Source organism: Gavialis gangeticus, unplaced genomic scaffold (genome assembly GCF_001723915.1).
Source record: "Gavialis gangeticus isolate Ggan-Ray unplaced genomic scaffold, GavGan_comp1, whole genome shotgun sequence".
Lineage (NCBI taxonomy): Eukaryota > Metazoa > Chordata > Crocodylia > Gavialidae > Gavialis > Gavialis gangeticus.
The window spans coordinates 33,957,292-33,976,128 of NW_017729027.1; the positions used below are offsets into that span (position 1 = coordinate 33,957,292).

The 18,837-nt window shown below is 42.2% G+C and overlaps 1 protein-coding gene across 13 annotated transcripts in view; it reads left to right on the forward strand.

The window, feature by feature from the left end:
* Positions 1-18,837, forward strand: part of DST (dystonin) — a 569,390-nt gene that overhangs the window by 396,261 nt on the left and 154,292 nt on the right. For 9 of the 13 annotated variants that reach the window (XM_019520527.1, XM_019520528.1, XM_019520523.1 and 6 more), the window contains 7 exons: positions 1,205-1,351; positions 2,370-2,603; positions 3,691-3,843; positions 6,925-7,158; positions 7,437-7,715; positions 9,990-10,535; positions 15,951-16,127. In XM_019520527.1, the coding sequence (XP_019376072.1) occupies positions 1,205-1,351; positions 2,370-2,603; positions 3,691-3,843; positions 6,925-7,158; positions 7,437-7,715; positions 9,990-10,535; positions 15,951-16,127 (1,770 nt within the window). The remainder of the gene's footprint in view (positions 1-1,204; positions 1,352-2,369; positions 2,604-3,690; positions 3,844-6,924; positions 7,159-7,436; positions 7,716-9,989; positions 10,536-15,950; positions 16,128-18,837) is intronic. The other 4 variants (XM_019520529.1, XM_019520530.1, XM_019520531.1 and 1 more) reach the window with 1 other exon arrangement.

Here is an 18,837-nt window from a genome sequence, read left to right on the forward strand (position 1 = left end):
AAAACAAAAAACAGAACACCCTGGCCCTGCTCATGACTCCCTTTCTCCCCCACCCCACAGCCCCTGCTTCCCCAGCCAGAGGTGGCCGTCAGCCCTGCTGGAGGTGCATGCAGTGGCTGGGAGCTGCCCTACCCACGGAGGCAGGTAACAGCAGGCCCGTTTGCCGCTGTTCCTTGCTGCCCTGCTTCCCTCCCCCATGACCCAACGTAACAGGGAGCAGAGAAGCTGTGTGAGGATCTCCTCGCCCACTGCTGCCCACTCTGTGCAGCCCTGGAAGTGCACCTTCTGTGCCTGCCGCTGGTTTGAGGGGAGGAGGCCCATGCCTCAGCCCTCAGTGCAGCCCAGTGTGCAGGAGGTGCATCGCTAGGCCAATGCAGGGCAAGGAATGGCAGGCAAGGAGATCCCCGCATGGCTTCTCTGCTTCCTGCCGCACCCGATTTTGGGGGAGGGAAACAGGGCGGCAGGGAACAGTAGCCCCGGCCAGGTTGGGTCGTGAGACAGTCCAAGTCCAGTGGCTCAGCCAGGGGTATGGGTGGACAGGCCACTGTGTCCCTCCCCTCCTCTTCCACCTCTCCCTTCCCCACCCCCAGGTAAGAGGCAAACGCACCAGGGGAGACACTGCTTCTTCACCCTGGGTGCGCTCCGTCTCCGCCCATTGGTACGTAACCCCTGTAACCTGTCTAAGTACCCCTAGGGGTACGCCTACACTTGGTTGACCACCCTGTGTATTAAAGGTAAGTAAAAATGATTTTTATACAAGTTTCCTTCACCAACCATGGTTTTGCCAAACACAGTTTTGAGTATCCACGCTTAATATTCTATATACCATTTTGGCTATGACGGTATACAGTTTTGAATAACCACAGTTTTCCATGGCTGTGCATCAGCCCGCCACCTGCCATTTTTCCCATAAACATTTTGTCTTGCCAACCACAGTTTTGCCAACCACGGGAACTTTCAGGAACCTAACCCCAGCAGTTGGCAAAGTAAACCTCTACACTATGCTGTACAGTATTTAAGTCCCTAACCCCATTGTTCCCATAAGCCTTTAGTTTTACCAACCACAGTTTCGCCAACCATGGGAACTTTCCAGAACCTAACCCCTGCAGTTGGCGAGGGAAATGTGTATTTTCCTTCAGTTAGTATCAGCTTGTGGCTTATTTGTCTATGACACTCTAAATAAAGCTATAACTTCCCTTTCTAGTCTAGGCTTGCAGAACTGCATTGGCAATATCTAAGCAGACTTCAGAAGTTCTCAGACTGGATCAAAGAAAATAGTAAAATTGTGAATGACTTGATGGTGAATACAAGTGATAAAGAGGATGTAAAGCAAAGCTTACAACTATTTAAGGTAGGTATCATTTATGGTAAAAGGTAAAGTAATGTAGGTATTTATTAAAAATTATTTTATACAGTTGCACTTTAAATTGCAACTATTTCATAGGATATATTGCTTTAAATGACAAGTAAACATGTATAATAAGCCAACATTAAAACATTCATCTGCCTTTCCTTTCCTGAAACCCATAAGAGGAACTTTGGCCAACAGAATATATATCATAGTGCTAGCTTTGCCTGTAATTGCGGTAACAGATCTGATCACGGCCCTGAAGTGTTCTGTTTCAACCTCTCTTACTGTATTTATATCCTAATGCTGAAACTTCATTTTTTACTAAATTTTACATATATTTCTCAAGCAGCTCTAAGTGGATACTTAGACACAAAATCAAGGAAAAAAATCAAGAATTATACCTTTAAAAAACTGAAATACTTCAGTGAATAATCCAAGCATTTAAACACATATGTGAACTGTAAAATTCATGGTGACTATTAGGTTCAATAAGTTGACAATAAGTTTTCAAAATACATAGTAATTTAATTGTATAGCTGAAAATGAGAGGGTTTTTTCTTACATTATGGGTGTGGACAGAGCATGGCCACAAGGGTCAGAGAAAGGCAAGAAAGACAATATCTTAATTAAACATGCTTGTATTTCTACATCTTGAGATACTGTTTTTGCATCCCTGCATACTGTTTTTGCCAGGTAGATGAACTCAACTCTGGAGCCAACAATTCAGTTCTACAAGTCAGTTAGTCCTCTGAAAAGTGAGGAGAAAAGAAAAAGGTGTTGAGCACTTACTTTTTTGGGCCCCTACACAGCAATCTTAATGATCATAAAGGCAATATTTCCACAAACTCAGCCAGTTGCCTGGTGGTGTTGTATATTAATCCCATCTAAAAGTTGCCTCAAAAACATACCTAAACATGGGGCAAGGTACATAGGACAGTGATATTTTTCTAAAAAATATGCTCTGTCAGTTAGTGAATGTTTGTTTATTGTTGGTTATTTCTCTTTTCTTTATTTACAGCATGCTGCAAAAGAGGTTGCCTATACAAAAATGCAACTGGAATCCACTGCATTTGATGTTCAGTTCTTCATTTCTGAGCATGCCCAAGATCTTTCCCCTAATCAGAGCAAACAACTGCTGAGGCTTTTAAATATTACCCAGAAATCTTTTCAGGAAGTACAGGAAGCAATTATATCTCAGGTGGAGAGTTTAGAGAGTCTGTTACAAGCAGCCCAAGATGTTGGTGATCAGAAGGTTTGCCTTTCTGTGTAAAAGTGTGCCTAGTGTTTTATGCTATGGATGAGGAAATTTAATAACAATATATAACAATTGCATTTCAGAGAAGATTTGCTTGGCAAACTTTCTCTATGGGATTAAGCCTATTTTATACAATTTATTCTTTTTGCCCTCACAATTCTACAAAGATAGTAGCAGTCAAAGTTTGTGAATTGCTGTTCTGTTCTTTTCCTTTTGTGACCACAACTTTGAGTACTATGCTATTAGAAAAGTGGTCAAATACCTGAGTTTGCAGAAACCATGATGTACATAGATATGGCATGATCAAGCCCGTATTTTTTTTAGTATGAAGAAAAACTATTTATGACTATGCATAGTAATGAATAATGTAGTAATTGCAATTTTAATGTAATAACTATCAACAAGGCTGGCCAAGAGAATGCTTATAGTACAGTTTCACCTCCCTTTTTCATAGAAATGTAAATATAAACCTCAGAGATTACCTCCTTCTCTCCTGTTTATGCATTCTGAAAGGTGACTTGGGAATCTGAGGTTTTTGAAAGATTATAAGTTTTCTTAAGTTTTCTTCTACTGGACAATAGATAAAAATTGGTGAATGAGAGAGAACTTGGTAGCAGTCAGGAACTTGCATGTCTTGTTCCTTTCTGTTGCTCAAAAGGCAGGCATTTACTATTAGGTAACATATTGTGCATACCAACTGAGCTAACACAACAATCACAACTAACCTCTGTTTTGATATCCTTTTTCAGAATTAATTGCGTTTATCTCAGGTTTCAAGTGATTAAGAGATGTGGATTTTCGCTTCTGTCGTTTGGAGGTTTCATCTTTCTTGCATATGCATGACCAGACTTCTTTTGGGCAGTTCCATCAATACATGGTCTCTTGTACTTACAGCATTTGAGAGGTTTATCCATAACTACAGTGTATTCACCTTGCTCAACCTGTGTACCACTGCTATCATGTTTACAGCATACTTTTAAAATGATTGCCTTGCTCTATTGTACTCTAAATGTAGTTCATATGGGAGCTTCTAATGAAACTTATGCAAATTTTGTTTTTTGGTTGTTATTTTGCTGTAATATAGGACGTGGCTGAACAGCAGCAGGAATGCAAAGAGAAATTGCAGGAAATATGTGATCTCCTGACACAAACAGAAAATCGGCTTATTGGTCACCAAGAAACTCTTGTTATTGGAGACAGCAAGGCTGAGTTAGAGCAATACCAAACTAAACAAGAGGTTTGTACAATTCTGTTCATTCATACTCGTGAAAGAAGATTTAGAATCATAGAAAGTTACAGTTGGAAGGGACCTCAGGAGTCAGCTAGTCCAAACCCCTGCTCAAAGCAGAACCGTTCCCAACTAGATCATCCCAGCCAAGGCTTCGTCTAGCTGGGTTTTAAAAACCTCCAAGGATGGCACTTCCGCCATCTCTCTGAGTAAACTGTTCCAGTGCTTTAATACCCTCCTAGTGAGAAAATTCTTCCTAATGTCTAAACTAAACTTCTCTTGCTGGAACTTGAGACTGTTGCTTTTTTTCTATCATCTGCCACCACTGAGAACAGTCTAGTTCCATCCTGTCGAACACTCCTTCAGGTTCGAGAGAAGGCTGCTCTTAAATCTTCTCTCAGTCTTATCTTCTCTAGATTAAATAAGCCCAGTTCCCTCAGTCTTTCCTCATAAGTCATGTCCCCTAGTCCCCTTACCATTTTTGTTGCCCTCCTCTGGACTCTCCAATTTGTCCACATCCTTTCCTTATTGGGACCCCAAAACTGAACACAGTACTCCAGATGTGGCCTCACCAGTGCTGAATAGAGGGGAATAATCGCTTCCCTTGACCTACTGGCAACACACCTACCAATATAGTCCAGTATGCCATTAGTCTTCTTGGCAACAAGGACACACTGTTGGCTCATATTCACTGTAACCCCCAGGCCCTTTTCTGCAGAGCTGCTGCCCAGCCAGTCAGCCCCAGCCTGTACCAGCGCATGGGATTGTTGCATCCTAACTGCAGGACTTTGCACTCGTCCTTGTTGAACCTCATGAGATTCCTTTTGGCCCAATCCTCCACTTTGATTAGGTCACTCTGAATTCTAGCCCTACTCTCCAGCATATCTACTACTCCCCACAGCTTGGTTTCATCTGCAAACTTACTAAGGGTGCAGTGTATGTCATCTTCCAGGCCATTAATAAAGACATTGAACAAAACCAGCCCCAGGACCGACCCCTGGGGTACTCCCCTTGATACCGGTCGTCAGCTAGACATTGAGCCATTGATTACTACTCTCTGAGTCCAGTGCTCCAGCCAGTTTTCTATCCATCTTACAGTCCATTCATCCAGCCCATACTTCCTTAGTTTGCCTGGGAGAATGTTGTGGGAAACCATATCAAGATCCTTGTTAAAATCAAGGTACACCACATCCACTTGTCTCCCTGCATTCACAAAGCCAGTCATCTCATCATAGAAGGTAAGCAGTTTGGTCAGGCATGACTCAGCCCTGGTGAATCCATGGTGATTGTTACTAAACATCTTTGCCTCATTCAAGTGCTTAGAAATGGATTCCTTGAGAATCTGCTCCATGATTTTTCCAGGGACTGAGGTGAGGCTGACTGGTCTGCGGTTCCCTGGATCCTCCTTCTTCCCTTTCTTAAATATGGGCACTCTAGTTAAAACTTGAGTCCTGGGGGAGAAAGGATGATTGGCATACAAAAAGCTTATCTTACAAGAGAAGATTAATAGAATCTGGCTTGTTTAGCTTGGCAAAATGAAGGTTGGTGGGTGTCCATAGCTAGAAGTGAACTATATAGGACAGGGTATCAAACTCCCATCCAGTCCCACAGGTGCTGTATGCATCACAGGTCCTGGACTGGCTGGAATAGGCACCATGTCCAACGCAGTCCTGGTAATTCTGGGGCAGGTGCCATGTACAGTACACATCCCATGTGGCACAGTCCAACTGGAACAGGCTCCTGCTCCAGCCAGTCTGGGATTTGTGCTACATGCCCTCTGGCCAGACTGTGCTACATACGGCACCCATTCTGGCTGCTCCAGGATCCAGACTACATGTACCTACTTGTACTGCACAGTCTTGGAGTGGCCAGAATGGGCCCTGCCTATAGGACTGGTCTGGTGTGTGCTGTGCCCTGTGTAGGTCTGCTCAGGCCTAGGAGCAGCACCGGGGCCCAGGTGGCAGGACTCCACAGGCTGGATCAAGCCCTCAGGCTGTATGTTTGACACCCCTCATCCAGGATAAAAGACAATAGGCAATGCTGGCACAAGGACAAATAGGCATAAATCAGCTGTAAATAAATTGGAGTTGGAAATGTTGAGGGTGAAGTTCTGAAACAGCCTTCAGGAGGAGTTATGGGAGCAAAAAAAAAAGCCTAACTAGTTTAAATATGGAGCATTACTGATTCCTGGAAGGAATTAAGGAATATATGATATGGTGACTGCAGTAGAGAGTTACTGGATTGGATGAGCTAGAAGGTCTTTCCAGCATACTTTCTTAAGATCTTAGAGAAAAAAAACATGTTTAAATAGCAGCAACTATAGTAACTCTGGAATGGCTTATTTTATTGATTTTAGTCTGAACTTCAGAAAAAATTGGCAAGAACTGACTGTGGAAGAAGTTAGGAATAAGAGTTAGTCCAGGCTCTCATACTGGCCCTCCTACCATGGTGTTAATGTGCTTGATTTTTTGCAAGTAGAGGTATTGAAGAGGAATATCCAGCTAATGTATATAACACTTTGAGCAAGCTAAGTTTTACAGCAATCCAGCTGGCAGAGAAGGCTCTTCAGTTTGTATCAAGGAATCTGGTGCTTTTCAAAGGGCAGATTCTAGTGCTGTGCAGCTTCAGGCACTGCCAGCTCTGTTTGTCAGTCCTGGTTGCTGCCCTAGAAGCTGTCATGCTTGCAGGGCAGCAGCCAGGGCTTCAATTACACCACCAGTTTGCCCACAGGGAAGGCAGGGACAAGGGAGCATGGTCTTCTCCCCTAGGCGGTTGGGGCTGCCTGTTCCCTGCAGCTACCTCCAGCTGATGCCCACGTGGGGACTTAGTTGCTCTCCAGCCAGCTGCCTAAGGTGCTTGTGCACCCCTTTCTTTGCTACAGTTGCCAGTGCTGCAGACTTCCTGGAAAGCTGCAGCACTGGCGTTGAATGCCTGTTCCAGCTTAATTTACCACAATAAACTCCAGATAACACGGGTAGGTGGGATGAAGATAAATTATCTTGTCTCTTTGGCTGAGGAGTTTCTGAGAAGTTTGAAGCAAAATACAGGTAAATAATTTACTTATTATTATTTGTTATTTTTCTGCACAAGGAGATACAGAAAGACATGCAGTTAAGTGCACAGGCACTGGCAGAGATTGTGAAAAACACTGAGATGTTCCTGAAAGAAAATGGAGAAAAGCTGTCACAAGAAGACAAGACTGCTCTTGAACACAAACTTAATGAAGCTAAGACAAAGTGTTTGCTGCTTAGTCAAAAGGCAGAAGAGTCCAAGAAAGAGCTGGATAAAGCTATGACAACAGCAATTAAGCAGGAAACAGAAAAGGTTCTTATGCTACGAGTTTACATCTTTATTTGAATTACTATAAAGTTTTAATGGGACTAATTTTTCCACTTATTTCTGCTTTACTAATATGATATTAAGTAATATTTTACCTAGGTTTCCAGCAATTACTGCTTGGATGTTTTACAAATACAGTAAATTTGCAATATGCTAGTAGACAGCTTCAAAATTTAAAAAATATTTTAAAATGATTGCACTATCTGCATTTGAAATTATATGAAAACTAAAAGAGATTCAAATTGTGAACTTTCTGTGTGTAGGTTGCAGCCATAGAACAACTGAAAGAGAGTAAAAATACAATAGAAAATCTCTTGGATTGGCTATCAAATGTGGATAAGGAAGCAGAGCATGTCAGGAAACATAAGCAGGCAATAGAACAGAATGGAATACATTATAAAGAAGGGGCTGAGAAGGCTTTGGAAGGAGAAGAGGATGATGTCAATGGTAACCTGTTGGAACTTCAACCAGCTGAAGTGCAAGTGGATAGCCTAGTAAAAACCACAGAAGATAATCTCAACCAGCAGTATCAGAAGGTCAAGGTACTGTATATTACCAATGACTAGAAATATTCAGGACTTGGGTACTAAGGTGATAAGTCCTTGGGTGCAGATTTAGGACTAACTGAGGTCAGCTGAATTTTTTTCATTGACTTCAAAAGACTTTCATTAGGCATCTAAGAAATAATTTATGTACTTCTGTAAATATTCTGTTACTGTAGAGTGCATTAATGTGCCATTTACATCACAGGTACCACTGTTACTTTCTGTCGTAAGACTGGAGAAAAGCTGGAGTTTTCACTAGTAAATGCTGCTATCCAAATGGATATCCAGTTATGGCCATTCTTTTCTAGGCAGAAGTGGATTCAACATGGTCTTTTTTTTAAGTGCTTACTATTGATAAATAAAGAACAATAGGTAGAGCCATGGCTCTATAATACTGCCACAGTTCTTACCAAACTCTTTCTAACAGTTAAATTATTCATCCTCTCATGTTTTCCCTTGGGCACTAATTACATACAGCTGCAGATATTTGATGTTTGGGATTATTAGTTTATAATCTGTCACTTTAAAAGTGAGGCAGCGTGGGGCAATACCTCTGAAAACTTCTGCAGGAGCTGTAAAATACTACACCAATTTTAATTGGATGGATATTGCAGTCAGACCAGCTGGCACTTAAAGATCATATTTGTTTATCACACCCTAATTTGACTTTAGATGTAGTTTTGCTCATCTGAAACAAATGATCAGAGTAGCTTCCTTATAAAGCCTAAGAAAATGGAAATATGATCATGTCTGGTATCTCCTAGAGCTGGCTGAAAAATGGGAAATAAAATTGCAAAAACAATGTTAATTGGGGGTTGCCTATAGCAGCCTATTCTACAAGACACCTAGTAATTGTTTCTGTGGTAAAGTGAAGTGCTTCAAAAACTGAAGTTTTATGAAAGGTTATGCCATAATTCAGATTGTTTGAGAATGTAGTTCTAACTTGTATGATTTACAAGCATTAACTTGGCTGAATCAATATTGCATGCATCGTGAACCAGTTTTTTTATGACGAAAAGACCAGCATTCTGTAAATAAAGATGTTTGGTAAGTATTTTAAAACTATTAATTAAAACTGAAACATGGAAAAATAAAATGAGGAATGACCAGGATAATGAGTAATTCAAAACATAAAAGGAAATATGTGTACTTCCCTTGATGTAACTGGCACTGTATACAGTTTGAATAAACAGTTATAGTATAGGCAACAGGTGAAGAAATACCTTAACATATAAAAAACTGTCTATATAAAGGGTTTTCAACCTTTTTTAACAAGTGTACCCCTTCTGGTGGTGGCAGTCAGACGCAGCAGGGGTGGGGAGGCTCACATGTGGCGGCCACCACCCACCACTCTGTGCCACTGCAGCCACCCACCGCTCTGTGTGCACTGCTACCGCTGCCACCCATCGCCCTGTGCCACCTCAGTGCCCCACTTTCCCATAGCCAGTCGCATATACGGCTCCATGGGCTGCTGACAGGCCTTGTGCCCGGCCAATCATGCTCTGCCCATCAGCCCATGGAGCTGCCGGCTGGGTGGTGCCTACGTGGCCCACAGTGGGGCGCAGCTGCCCTCACCCCCCTGACCCTGCTCCTGGGAGGCAGCGGTGCAGGGTGGTGGGTGGCGGCACAGGGTGGTGGGAGGCAGTGGTGGCAACCGCCACATGTGAGCCCCTCTCCCCCCCCGCCCCACATCTGTCCTAAGAGGGGCGCTGCTGCCCTCATCCCCCCTGCCCCTGCCTTGCTCCATCCCTGCCCACGTACCCCGTATCACCTTTCCAAGTACCCACACAGGTACACATACCCCAGTTGACAACCTCTGCCATTGCACTTTTTATGAGTCCTGCTTTGGGCAGTGATCCAAGTCAATGAGGAAATTTTTGACTACTTTAATGATTAAGTAAAAAACGTTGGAAAACATTAAAGTAATTGCTTCTGAGATGGGGGTTTCCTCTCAATCATGGACTATTCTGCAGGTTTCACTGTACTAGATGTGTTTTATAGATATATGAATATATTGTTCTTATTTTGATAAGCATCAGCATACTTCCAAGTTCCACTTATGCTCAAAAGGCTTCACTTCTATATACAGTTAGGATCTGACCCATAAGTACCACTAAAATTTGAAGATGTTATATGATAAAGAGGAGTGGCATGTTTAGTTAGATTACTTTAAAAGTGTTAACTGATCAGTCAGAACAGAAGGAAAAGCATTTAATTATTTGGAACCCTGTATGAAGGTGTAATCATAGCATTTTTATATTTCTATTGTAGGCTCAACATGAGAAAATTATTTCACAGCAGCAGGCTGTCATAATAGCAACTCAGTCTGCGCAAGCTCTGCTTGAGAAACAAGGCCACTACCTTTCTCCTGAAGAAAAAGAGAAGATGCAAAGAAATATGAAGGAATTGAAGGCACAGTATGAAACTGCTTTAGCTGAGTCAGAACAGAAAGTGAAGTTAACACATTCTCTGCAGGAAGAACTTGAGAAATTTGATACAGATTATAATGAATTTGAAAACTGGCTACAGGTGTCAGAACAAGAACTGGAAAACTTGGAGGCTGGTGCTTCTGATTTCAGTGGTATCATGGACAAACTAAAAAGACAAAAGAGTTTTTCAGAAGATGTTATTTCTCACAAAGGTGACTTGCGGTACATTACAATTTCTGGACAGAGAGTTTTGGATGCTGCTAGGTCTTGTAGCAAAAGAGAAGGTGTTAAGGTTGACAAAGATGGTCTTGATACTTCAGTTACTTACACGGAGGTACAGAATAAACTGGATAGTGCTTCAGATCGCTTCAAATCTCTCTACACTAAGGTAAGTTTTATTTACCACCAAATAAGTTAAGGGGGGACTAGCTGGCTTGTAAAATCTTTGGGTGAATAACAGGTTAAGCAATAGACAAACTACCAAGAAAAGTGGTAGATCTTCCATTACTTGAGGCCTTCGTATCAAGATTGGATACCTTCTTAGATGTGCTTTAGTCAAAATCATACTATTTGGTTCTATGGCTTATGTTTTACAGGAGGTCAGACTAGATGAGCTAGCCATCCCATATGGTCTTAAAAATCTCTGAATTTCTTAAAGCAGCATGTCTGAGTAATGTGTTGAGAAGGAAATACATTCATTGGCCCCTCTCATTGGTCTAGATACTATATCTGTCCATGAAGTGTACCTTGTAATGTTTCCTTCTATGTGTTATTTCAGGGGTGGGAAAAATGGCAGATCCAGCTGGTGGCCAGACTCCATGCCTCTTGCCTGCACTGCTTTCCAGTCGGTCTCCATGGGGAGCACAGGGCCACGACAGCATGGGGCCACAGAACTGGGGCTCTGTCCCAGCCTGGCCCCACACTGTCATAGCCCCACACTCCTGGGCTCTCCATGGAGACCCATGGAGAGTGTGGGCAGGGATGTGCTCCAGGGCTGGGGCTGGGATCTCGAGGTGGTGACAATATAGGGCCAGAGCTGGGGCAGAGCTGCAATCTGCCACATGCATGCCCCTAACTGCAGAACTCGCATTTGTCGCAGAGGCTCATTCCTGGCCCCCTCAAAATCCTGGGGTCTCCCCGGCCTCACCCACCTGTTTTGCTTCTGGCTGCACCCCCCATCCCATCCCATCCACATGGCTGCATGCCCTGCCCACATGGGTCCTGCCTCTAGTGGCAGGTGCTAGGTGGACAGGCTGGGGTGCGCAGGCAGTGGGGCTTAGTCCAGTGGCAGCATCCAGAAGGAGCCACTACCACTGGGGCCACTGGCAAGTGGAGTAGCCCGTCCCTGTGCTAGCCTATCTCTTGTCTTACTAATAAAACAATTACAGTAGGAATCGTACCTTTGACAAGATTAGTACTAAAAATATAGGTTTGATAGAAAGCCTTAGTCTGTCTGAGCTCCTAAATTAGTTTGTCCTGGTTTAAACTCCACTTTTGGCAGCAGCTCACAGACACCAGTTGATTTTAAGGAGCAATTCCATACTCTTCTGCCGAGCCTAGTTATCTGCCACCCTAGCAGTCTCAAAGATGTCCTGGGGAAGCATACAGTGATGGCCCTGTACATGTAGGAGATCTGGATGGGAGTCTGTCCTCCAGCCCTAATTCTTATCTGTTTTCTGTGGGAAAGCTCCTGCAGGACAGGACTACATGTGGCATTTGTGGTTCATGTTCCCTTTGCTGACCCCTCCCACTCCAACACACCCATTGCTGAGGGAGCAGACCAGTTCTTTTGCCACAGGACAGCATCTGCATATTTACAGAATCTCACTAGACTTTTTAAATTTGTGTTGTGCACTAGAAATAATTGTTTTTTTTTTTAAGTGACTATTAATGCTTTTCAGAGTCTTTCATTTGTCTGCTACAAAGGCACAGTATGGGTAGAGCAGATTCTCCATGCTGGCCTGCTAATGTGCATCAGAGCTGCCTTAAAATGATACCTCTAGGGAAGAGGAAATTCTGTCTCTTGTGACCATTAGCCTAGTGGACACCTGCTCACTAGATGCTGCATTGATGTCACCAAGCTCATTTTGTATCTGACCCCAGAATGGCCTTTGGATAGCAACACCTGGCACTCTATTTAGTGTCCAGTATTGACAAAACCAGGAAAACATCTTAGTTATAAATCAGGGTTGCATGTATCTGTTTGAGAGATTTATTTCTGTGTCCTTGTCAGAGGCTTAACAAAGCAGTTAGGTGTTTGGGGCAGCAGGAGCCAGGGGCGCAGCAGCAACTTCCAGCTGCCACTCTACCACTGGTAGATTGTGTAGCTGTGGCAGCACCTTTTATTTTTCTGTGAACAACCCTCTCTCCACAAGTCAGTACTGTGGGGAACTCCCCCAATCACCCCGCACTGGTTTTGTTACCGGTTCTTATGGCTTATGTCGTCTTGGGAGTCTTTGGCTTCAAGTCAGAGTCTTGCAGAGTGTATTACTGCTACTGTGTTTGTTGGTGGGAAGTGCCAGCCTTTGGCTAGGATGCTTATGGCACTAAGGCCTACTCTTGCACCTCAGAGTTTGTTCTCTGGCTGCATATTTTATAGACACTAGCGGTTTTTAAAGCCAACAGAGGATATCCTTTATTTCCTGGCCACCATTCCTTGTCCCTATGGTTTTATGACTGAGCTCCTGCATAATTGCATTCTCACAGTTTGATTAAGGACAGGACATCATCATCAAGCTAAATTCTAATCTGTTTTTTTGAAAGCTTGTGAATAGGCTTCCCTGCACATGTTTGGGAAAATTCATTTTCATTTTCCCTCTCGACTTGGAATAAAAAGTAAAATCCAGACTTCTACAGTTTGTGCATTGGATTTGTTCTCAATGATTTGTCTGAGAGTGGTACTTTTCTGGGCGAGGGTACCCAGATATTTGTAAAGATATTTAACATTTTTAAACAGCTTCTGTTTTGTGTGCATTCATATCAGCAGATGCTGATTGGTGTTTCTGTGTGTGTAGAGATGCTTTATTATGCAGCAGACTAGTCTGATGTGCAGTGAAGTGTCATCACCTACATGCGTGCAGCAATGAGGGCACAGTAGACTAATTTACTCTGCTGCTGGATAACCCTGTCAGATACAAGGGGTATCCAGCAGCACAGCAAATAATTATGCTTAAACTTACTTACTTATTCAGTCACATTAATGTTAATTGCACATTTAGGACGTTTATAGATGTGCTTGGGGGAGGAGGGGCGGGGCTTTAATTAGAGCAGCTCCACGAGCCACTCCAGTGAAAGTGCCTGGAGCATCACGTGTATCAGTGTTCCCATGCTGAAAAATGTTGGTGGAGGCGCTCATTGAAGTTCAAGCTCACTGAAGTTCAAGCACCCTCATGGCCATTTTTCTGCACAGGGGCTGATACATGTGACACTGGAGTCTGCTGGAGCATGGTAATTAATGGAGTCTGCTCTGACTCATTGTAATTACAGTGCATCAGAGCAGCCTCAGTGTACATGTATAGGTGCTTGTAGATGTGCCCAGAGAGTGGTGGCTGGCCCTTAATATTCAAAATAAAAATCTTAGACATTTCTTCATTAAATTAAGTGTCTCTAAGAATCTTAAACATGAAGATGTTTAAAGACATACTTTACAAATTTTGTTTCAGTAAATTAGTTGCAGGAGTGGTAAGAGCTTTGGACAGATGCCCCACCCCTCCTCTTTTTTTTGTTTAAATATAAATAAAGAAATTCAGCTTTAGAGTGCGTTTGAATATATACTATTTTGTACATAAATTTGGCCGTTGTGCCAAGGTGCTAGTTGTCCCTAGATAGACAAGGTACTTTGGGTGAATCTGATATCTTTTATTAGACCAACTTAAATAGCTGGAAAAAAAATTTAAGCAAGCTTTTGGGTTTAAAAACCCTTCGTCAGGCTGAGGAAGTTTCTGCAGTTGGTGTGTGCTGTGCCTGGATGGAATGAAAAAGAAGCCAGAGGCTGGTCTGGTATGCATACGAGACAAGCAGTCAGTGAAGATGTATATTGAGGAGTCAGTGGGTGAGAGACAGGCTCGGTGTGGGGTAGAAGGGGGCCCTGGGGAGTCAGATGTCAGGCAGGTTATAATGTGTCATAAATCCAGTGTCTATATTTAGTCCATGATTTTTAGTATCCAGGAGCTTGATGAAGTGGAGTTCTCGTCTCTGAGAAGTGTTTTGTAAGTTTTCTTTGAGGATTAGAACTGAGAGGTTGTAGAGAGAGTGGTTGTGTTGTGAGAAATGTGTTTCCTAGATACTTGGAAAGATGCATGAAATGTCTTTTTAATATTTAGCCACTAGATGGAGACCAAATAGCAAATGTGAAATATCATTCATCTAAGCTTCAGAAGACAAATATTTAAAGTAGAAGATAAATATTGTGATATTATACAACCACAGTATTTTGTCTATGTATCTCCCCATACACTAGAAAATTTCCCCAATCTTTTATTGCTTGGCACTATATGATGTCTGAAAGCATGTTACAGCAGAATCTCAGTGTCTCTGGCTGGAAAAAACATAGCATCTATTAAAAAAACACAAAACAAGGTGTACGTCCTTTAAGGCTCTTTAGGAGGTTCAGACTTAGTAAATAAATCACTGCTGAAAAACAGGGTCCCCTTGCTCACATTTTGGGGGTCTGCTACCATTGTCATATGAATTCTTATTGCAAACATGGTAAAACAAACTCAGTGGTGTTCTGAACTTGGTTTCCAGTGATACTGAAGTTAGTATTTTTTCACAAAACAAAAAACCTCTGATAAAATAGATAATTCAGAACTTTTTTCTCTAACATATTTTTTCTTTATTTAGGCTTCTTCATTTAGGCTGTATTAAGGTGTTAGGTCACAGAAAGAAAAATACGCACCTCAGTTCTACAAATGAAAGTGAAGAGTGACCCCAGCTGACATCAGTTGAGCTGCAGCGATATAGCAGAATCAGGCTTAATCTTTCTTAGACAAGATGTCCTTATTCACTTTTTTCTAAGTGCTTGCTTACATCTCAGTCCTACAGAACAATTCAGTCGGGCAGCTGTCGAGCTTAGTGAGCACTTCAGGGCCTTATGGCAAAGCTTCCACTAGGTCAGAGGTTCCCAAACTTTTTCTTATTGCGTACCCCCTTCTAGATTTACCAGCTGCCCACCAGCTTACACTTTATATTCTAACTCCTTAAATGCCAAGTATTATTATAATGAAAATTAAAATCACTATTACACAATTTCTCCCATGTATCCCTCAGAGGTCTCTTGCATACCACAGTTTGGGAAACCCTGCACTAGGTAATTTGTAATGTTTTAGTTGATGTACATCACGTAGCCTAGGCAATACCATGTATAGTTTTCTTGCCTAGTTCTCCCTCTGCACAAATAGTCCATTTAATAATTATTAGCAATTAATTTACAGATTTAAAATGTATGTATTGTATTGTCTACCTTACGTTCATAATAAAAAAACCTATAGTGCTATGGTTAAAGTTGTTGAGGTTTTCAGAGTTGGGTGCCTTAGAATAGATACCTACATCTGTATATGTATGCATATAAAAAGATATTCTGATATTTAGAGATGCTGAACATTTGTTCCCAATGGCTACATTTTAGGTGTCAAAATGTAAACATCCAAATACAAGCACTGGATGATGGTAGTAAGACAGATAATAATTGTAAGGTGAACAACTATTTCATTTTCTGAAATACCCAAGAATTATCTTCATTCACGTGGAAAAAAAATCATGGAGTACGTATGTTTTAGTTTCTGGATTTTCTTTTATTTTCTAGTGCAATATCCTTGGAAATAACCTTAAAGACCTTGTAGACAAGTACCAGCATTATGAAGATGCGTCATCAGGTCTTCTGTCAAGTCTTCAAGCTTCTCAAATAGCTTTGAGCAAACAACTGTCTGAAACAATTGCAGTGGATCCTAAAAACCTCCAAAGGCAACTAGAAGAAACCAAGGTAAAATGCCCTCCAAATCAGTAAAAACACCCTTATGTTAAAAGGAGGTGCTGGTTATTCAAAAATCAAGAAAATATGACATCATCTAAGTAATTAAGGCTGCTTGCAGATGTTAGGAAAAAAAGTTCTTTATTGGAAGAAGCACATTACATTCACCCAGCTCTGCAGCATCTGTACAGATTGGGTGCTTCAGCAGGGCTTTTGGCGCTTTTATCTAATAGCTGAGTCAGTCGTCTATTAGATACAAGCAACAAAAAAGCCCCACCAAAGTGCCCAATCTGTACAGATGTTGGGCAAGCCAGGTCCAACTATTGCAGTGCCTCTTCTGGGTATGCGCTGGGTTTGGTGTGGGAGCGTGCAGAGTTTAAAGTGCCAGGTTTTGTTTTTTGGGGTTTTTTAAAAATGTCTGCAAGCAGCCTACGGGTCCAATTCTTGCCTCTCTTGAATACACCCAGTTCCATATAATCCTTGAATTTGGCTATCAGAGGTCTCACTTAATAATTTTTATGTCAAAATAAAAAATATGAGGACTGGTTTACGTGGTGAGGAACAAAAACAAGTGGAAACAGATAAATGCTTACCAACAGTAATCAGGTGAGGGGGTAGAAGCTGGAAGGATTATTATCTAGGAGGGGATTGTGTCATTGTGAGAGCGCTGTTTGTGAGGATTTAGACTATTTATTAGTGGATAAATGAACATCTTCCCCTTACCTTTCACTGCCTACTCTGTGGGTTTCTTCTTTTTTTATTTTGTCCTACCCCTTTTCTTTTATGCTGGGAGGTTATTAAATAGGATCAAAGGAGTTGTCTTGCTGAATCAGACCTGGGATCAATCCTGTCTGACAGTGTCCAATACCAACTGCTTCAGAAGAAGGCAGTAAGATGATATGGGATAATTTAGGTCTCCTCTTTGTCTCTGAGGCTATCGCTTATTTACCAAAAACAAAACAAGGAGGGTTTTGGCATTAACTCAGGGGGCAGACAGAAGTGCAGCTCCCATCTGTAACTCAGCACATTTCTGCAAAGTGTTCTGAGTTACAACATTACCCCAAACAGTGACCAAACAGAAGTTCACTGTTGGATCCAGAGGGAAGGGGAATCTAGCTGTAGGCTCCAGCCAGGTTCCCAAAGCAATGGCCCAGCTCCCTGCCAGTACTGGTGGTTTTCAGAATGGGAGGGGGAGGAGGTAGTGGAGGGTTCTCATTTTTGGGGCTCCTCAGCCAATGATGAAGGGTTGGGTGGGTAAATTGGAGGCCCTCCCCCACCTGGGGGCTGAAACCCCCCCCAGACTGAACTCCTTCTGCTGCCTTTCCCCCCTCCCATTCTGAAAACAGCCACAGGCTGGGGGCTCGGCAGACAGAAGTTACAGTAGAAGCTACATTTTGAATCGTCTTATCTAATACCTCATGCAACAGAGGGGTCAGATTTTCACCCGATCGGCCATTTTTTAAGCTGCCTGCAGCCATGCATTTGTGTTTGGTCACAGGTATAAACTGCTTTCTATGGCCAAGATGAGGTAAAAATTGTCATTTCTGTCTGCACCCGAAGGCTATCTACCTTGATGGCAGTATATGAATGGAGACAAAACAGAAAAGTGTTCACCTCATTGTAGCTAATGGAGTTAGACCCCAGCTACGTAAATGGAAAAAAATCCTGTGCCAGAAGGAACTGCGTGTGCTCTGTTCAACAGCAGGAGATGATGCAGTGCTGCTGGAGTTAGGGAGCCACAGAGACAGGTTCTGTTTTGGTAGAATAGCAGTAGGCTTGAGCTCCTGCATCTGAGTTGATTGATACAAGGGTTGATGAACTCCATCATGTCTGAACAGACTTCTGAGGTATTGACTGAACCCCCACTAACACGTGTCACACATGTTTGCACCAGGACAGGTTCCTGCACTGCCTGGGGTGGGGGGAAGATTCACCAGAAGAGCAAAGCAGGAGTGATTGCACTGTGTGCTGTAGCCTTCTTGGAGAATCCCAGCAGAGGGCAGCAGCTTTCCATCATTGCCAGGGCTCCATAGATACAATGCTAGTGAAAATTGTGGTTCAGTGGTTGCATCTCTCCCTACTGAGGTATAGGCCCAGACCTCTGCTAAAGCTGAGAGTACCTTGTATCAGTGTGATCAACGTCTCTAGGTAGATTTTATGTCACAAGAGGCCAGTGTTCCTGGGTCACATGAGGAGGCAAACCCAAGCAAAATCTAGGCCTTCAAGTTCACAGATCTAGAAGCAGAATTAAAGCAAAATGCATTTTAAAACAAAACAAAAAACATCCTGTTGTGAACCCTTGACCCTATTGGTGTTATTGACAGAACTTTTATTGATTTTGGAATTACCTTGGATTTTTATAAAACTGTTAAACTGCCTCCTACTGTATTTATAATTCAATTGTGCAATTCTTTATTTGCTTTCTGCCTCGCAAGATTACTTTTCTATACCTACTCTTTTTGTCAGTGCTATATAGGTTATTCAACATATATCTTATGATGTAATTAAAAATAGTCCACAATCCTAGAATCATTCATGAAAGGGCTGGTTCAGTCAATATTACCTTTCTTAACTATTACAAATTTCATACAAGACAAGCATTTCCTTTAGCTCACAAACCTATTGAGAAACAATAGTCAGCTTCTTCAGGGCAAGGAGTGCTGTTATTATGCCTAGTCAGAACAAGGTAGGGAAAAAAATCTCACACATGGCAACAATGAAA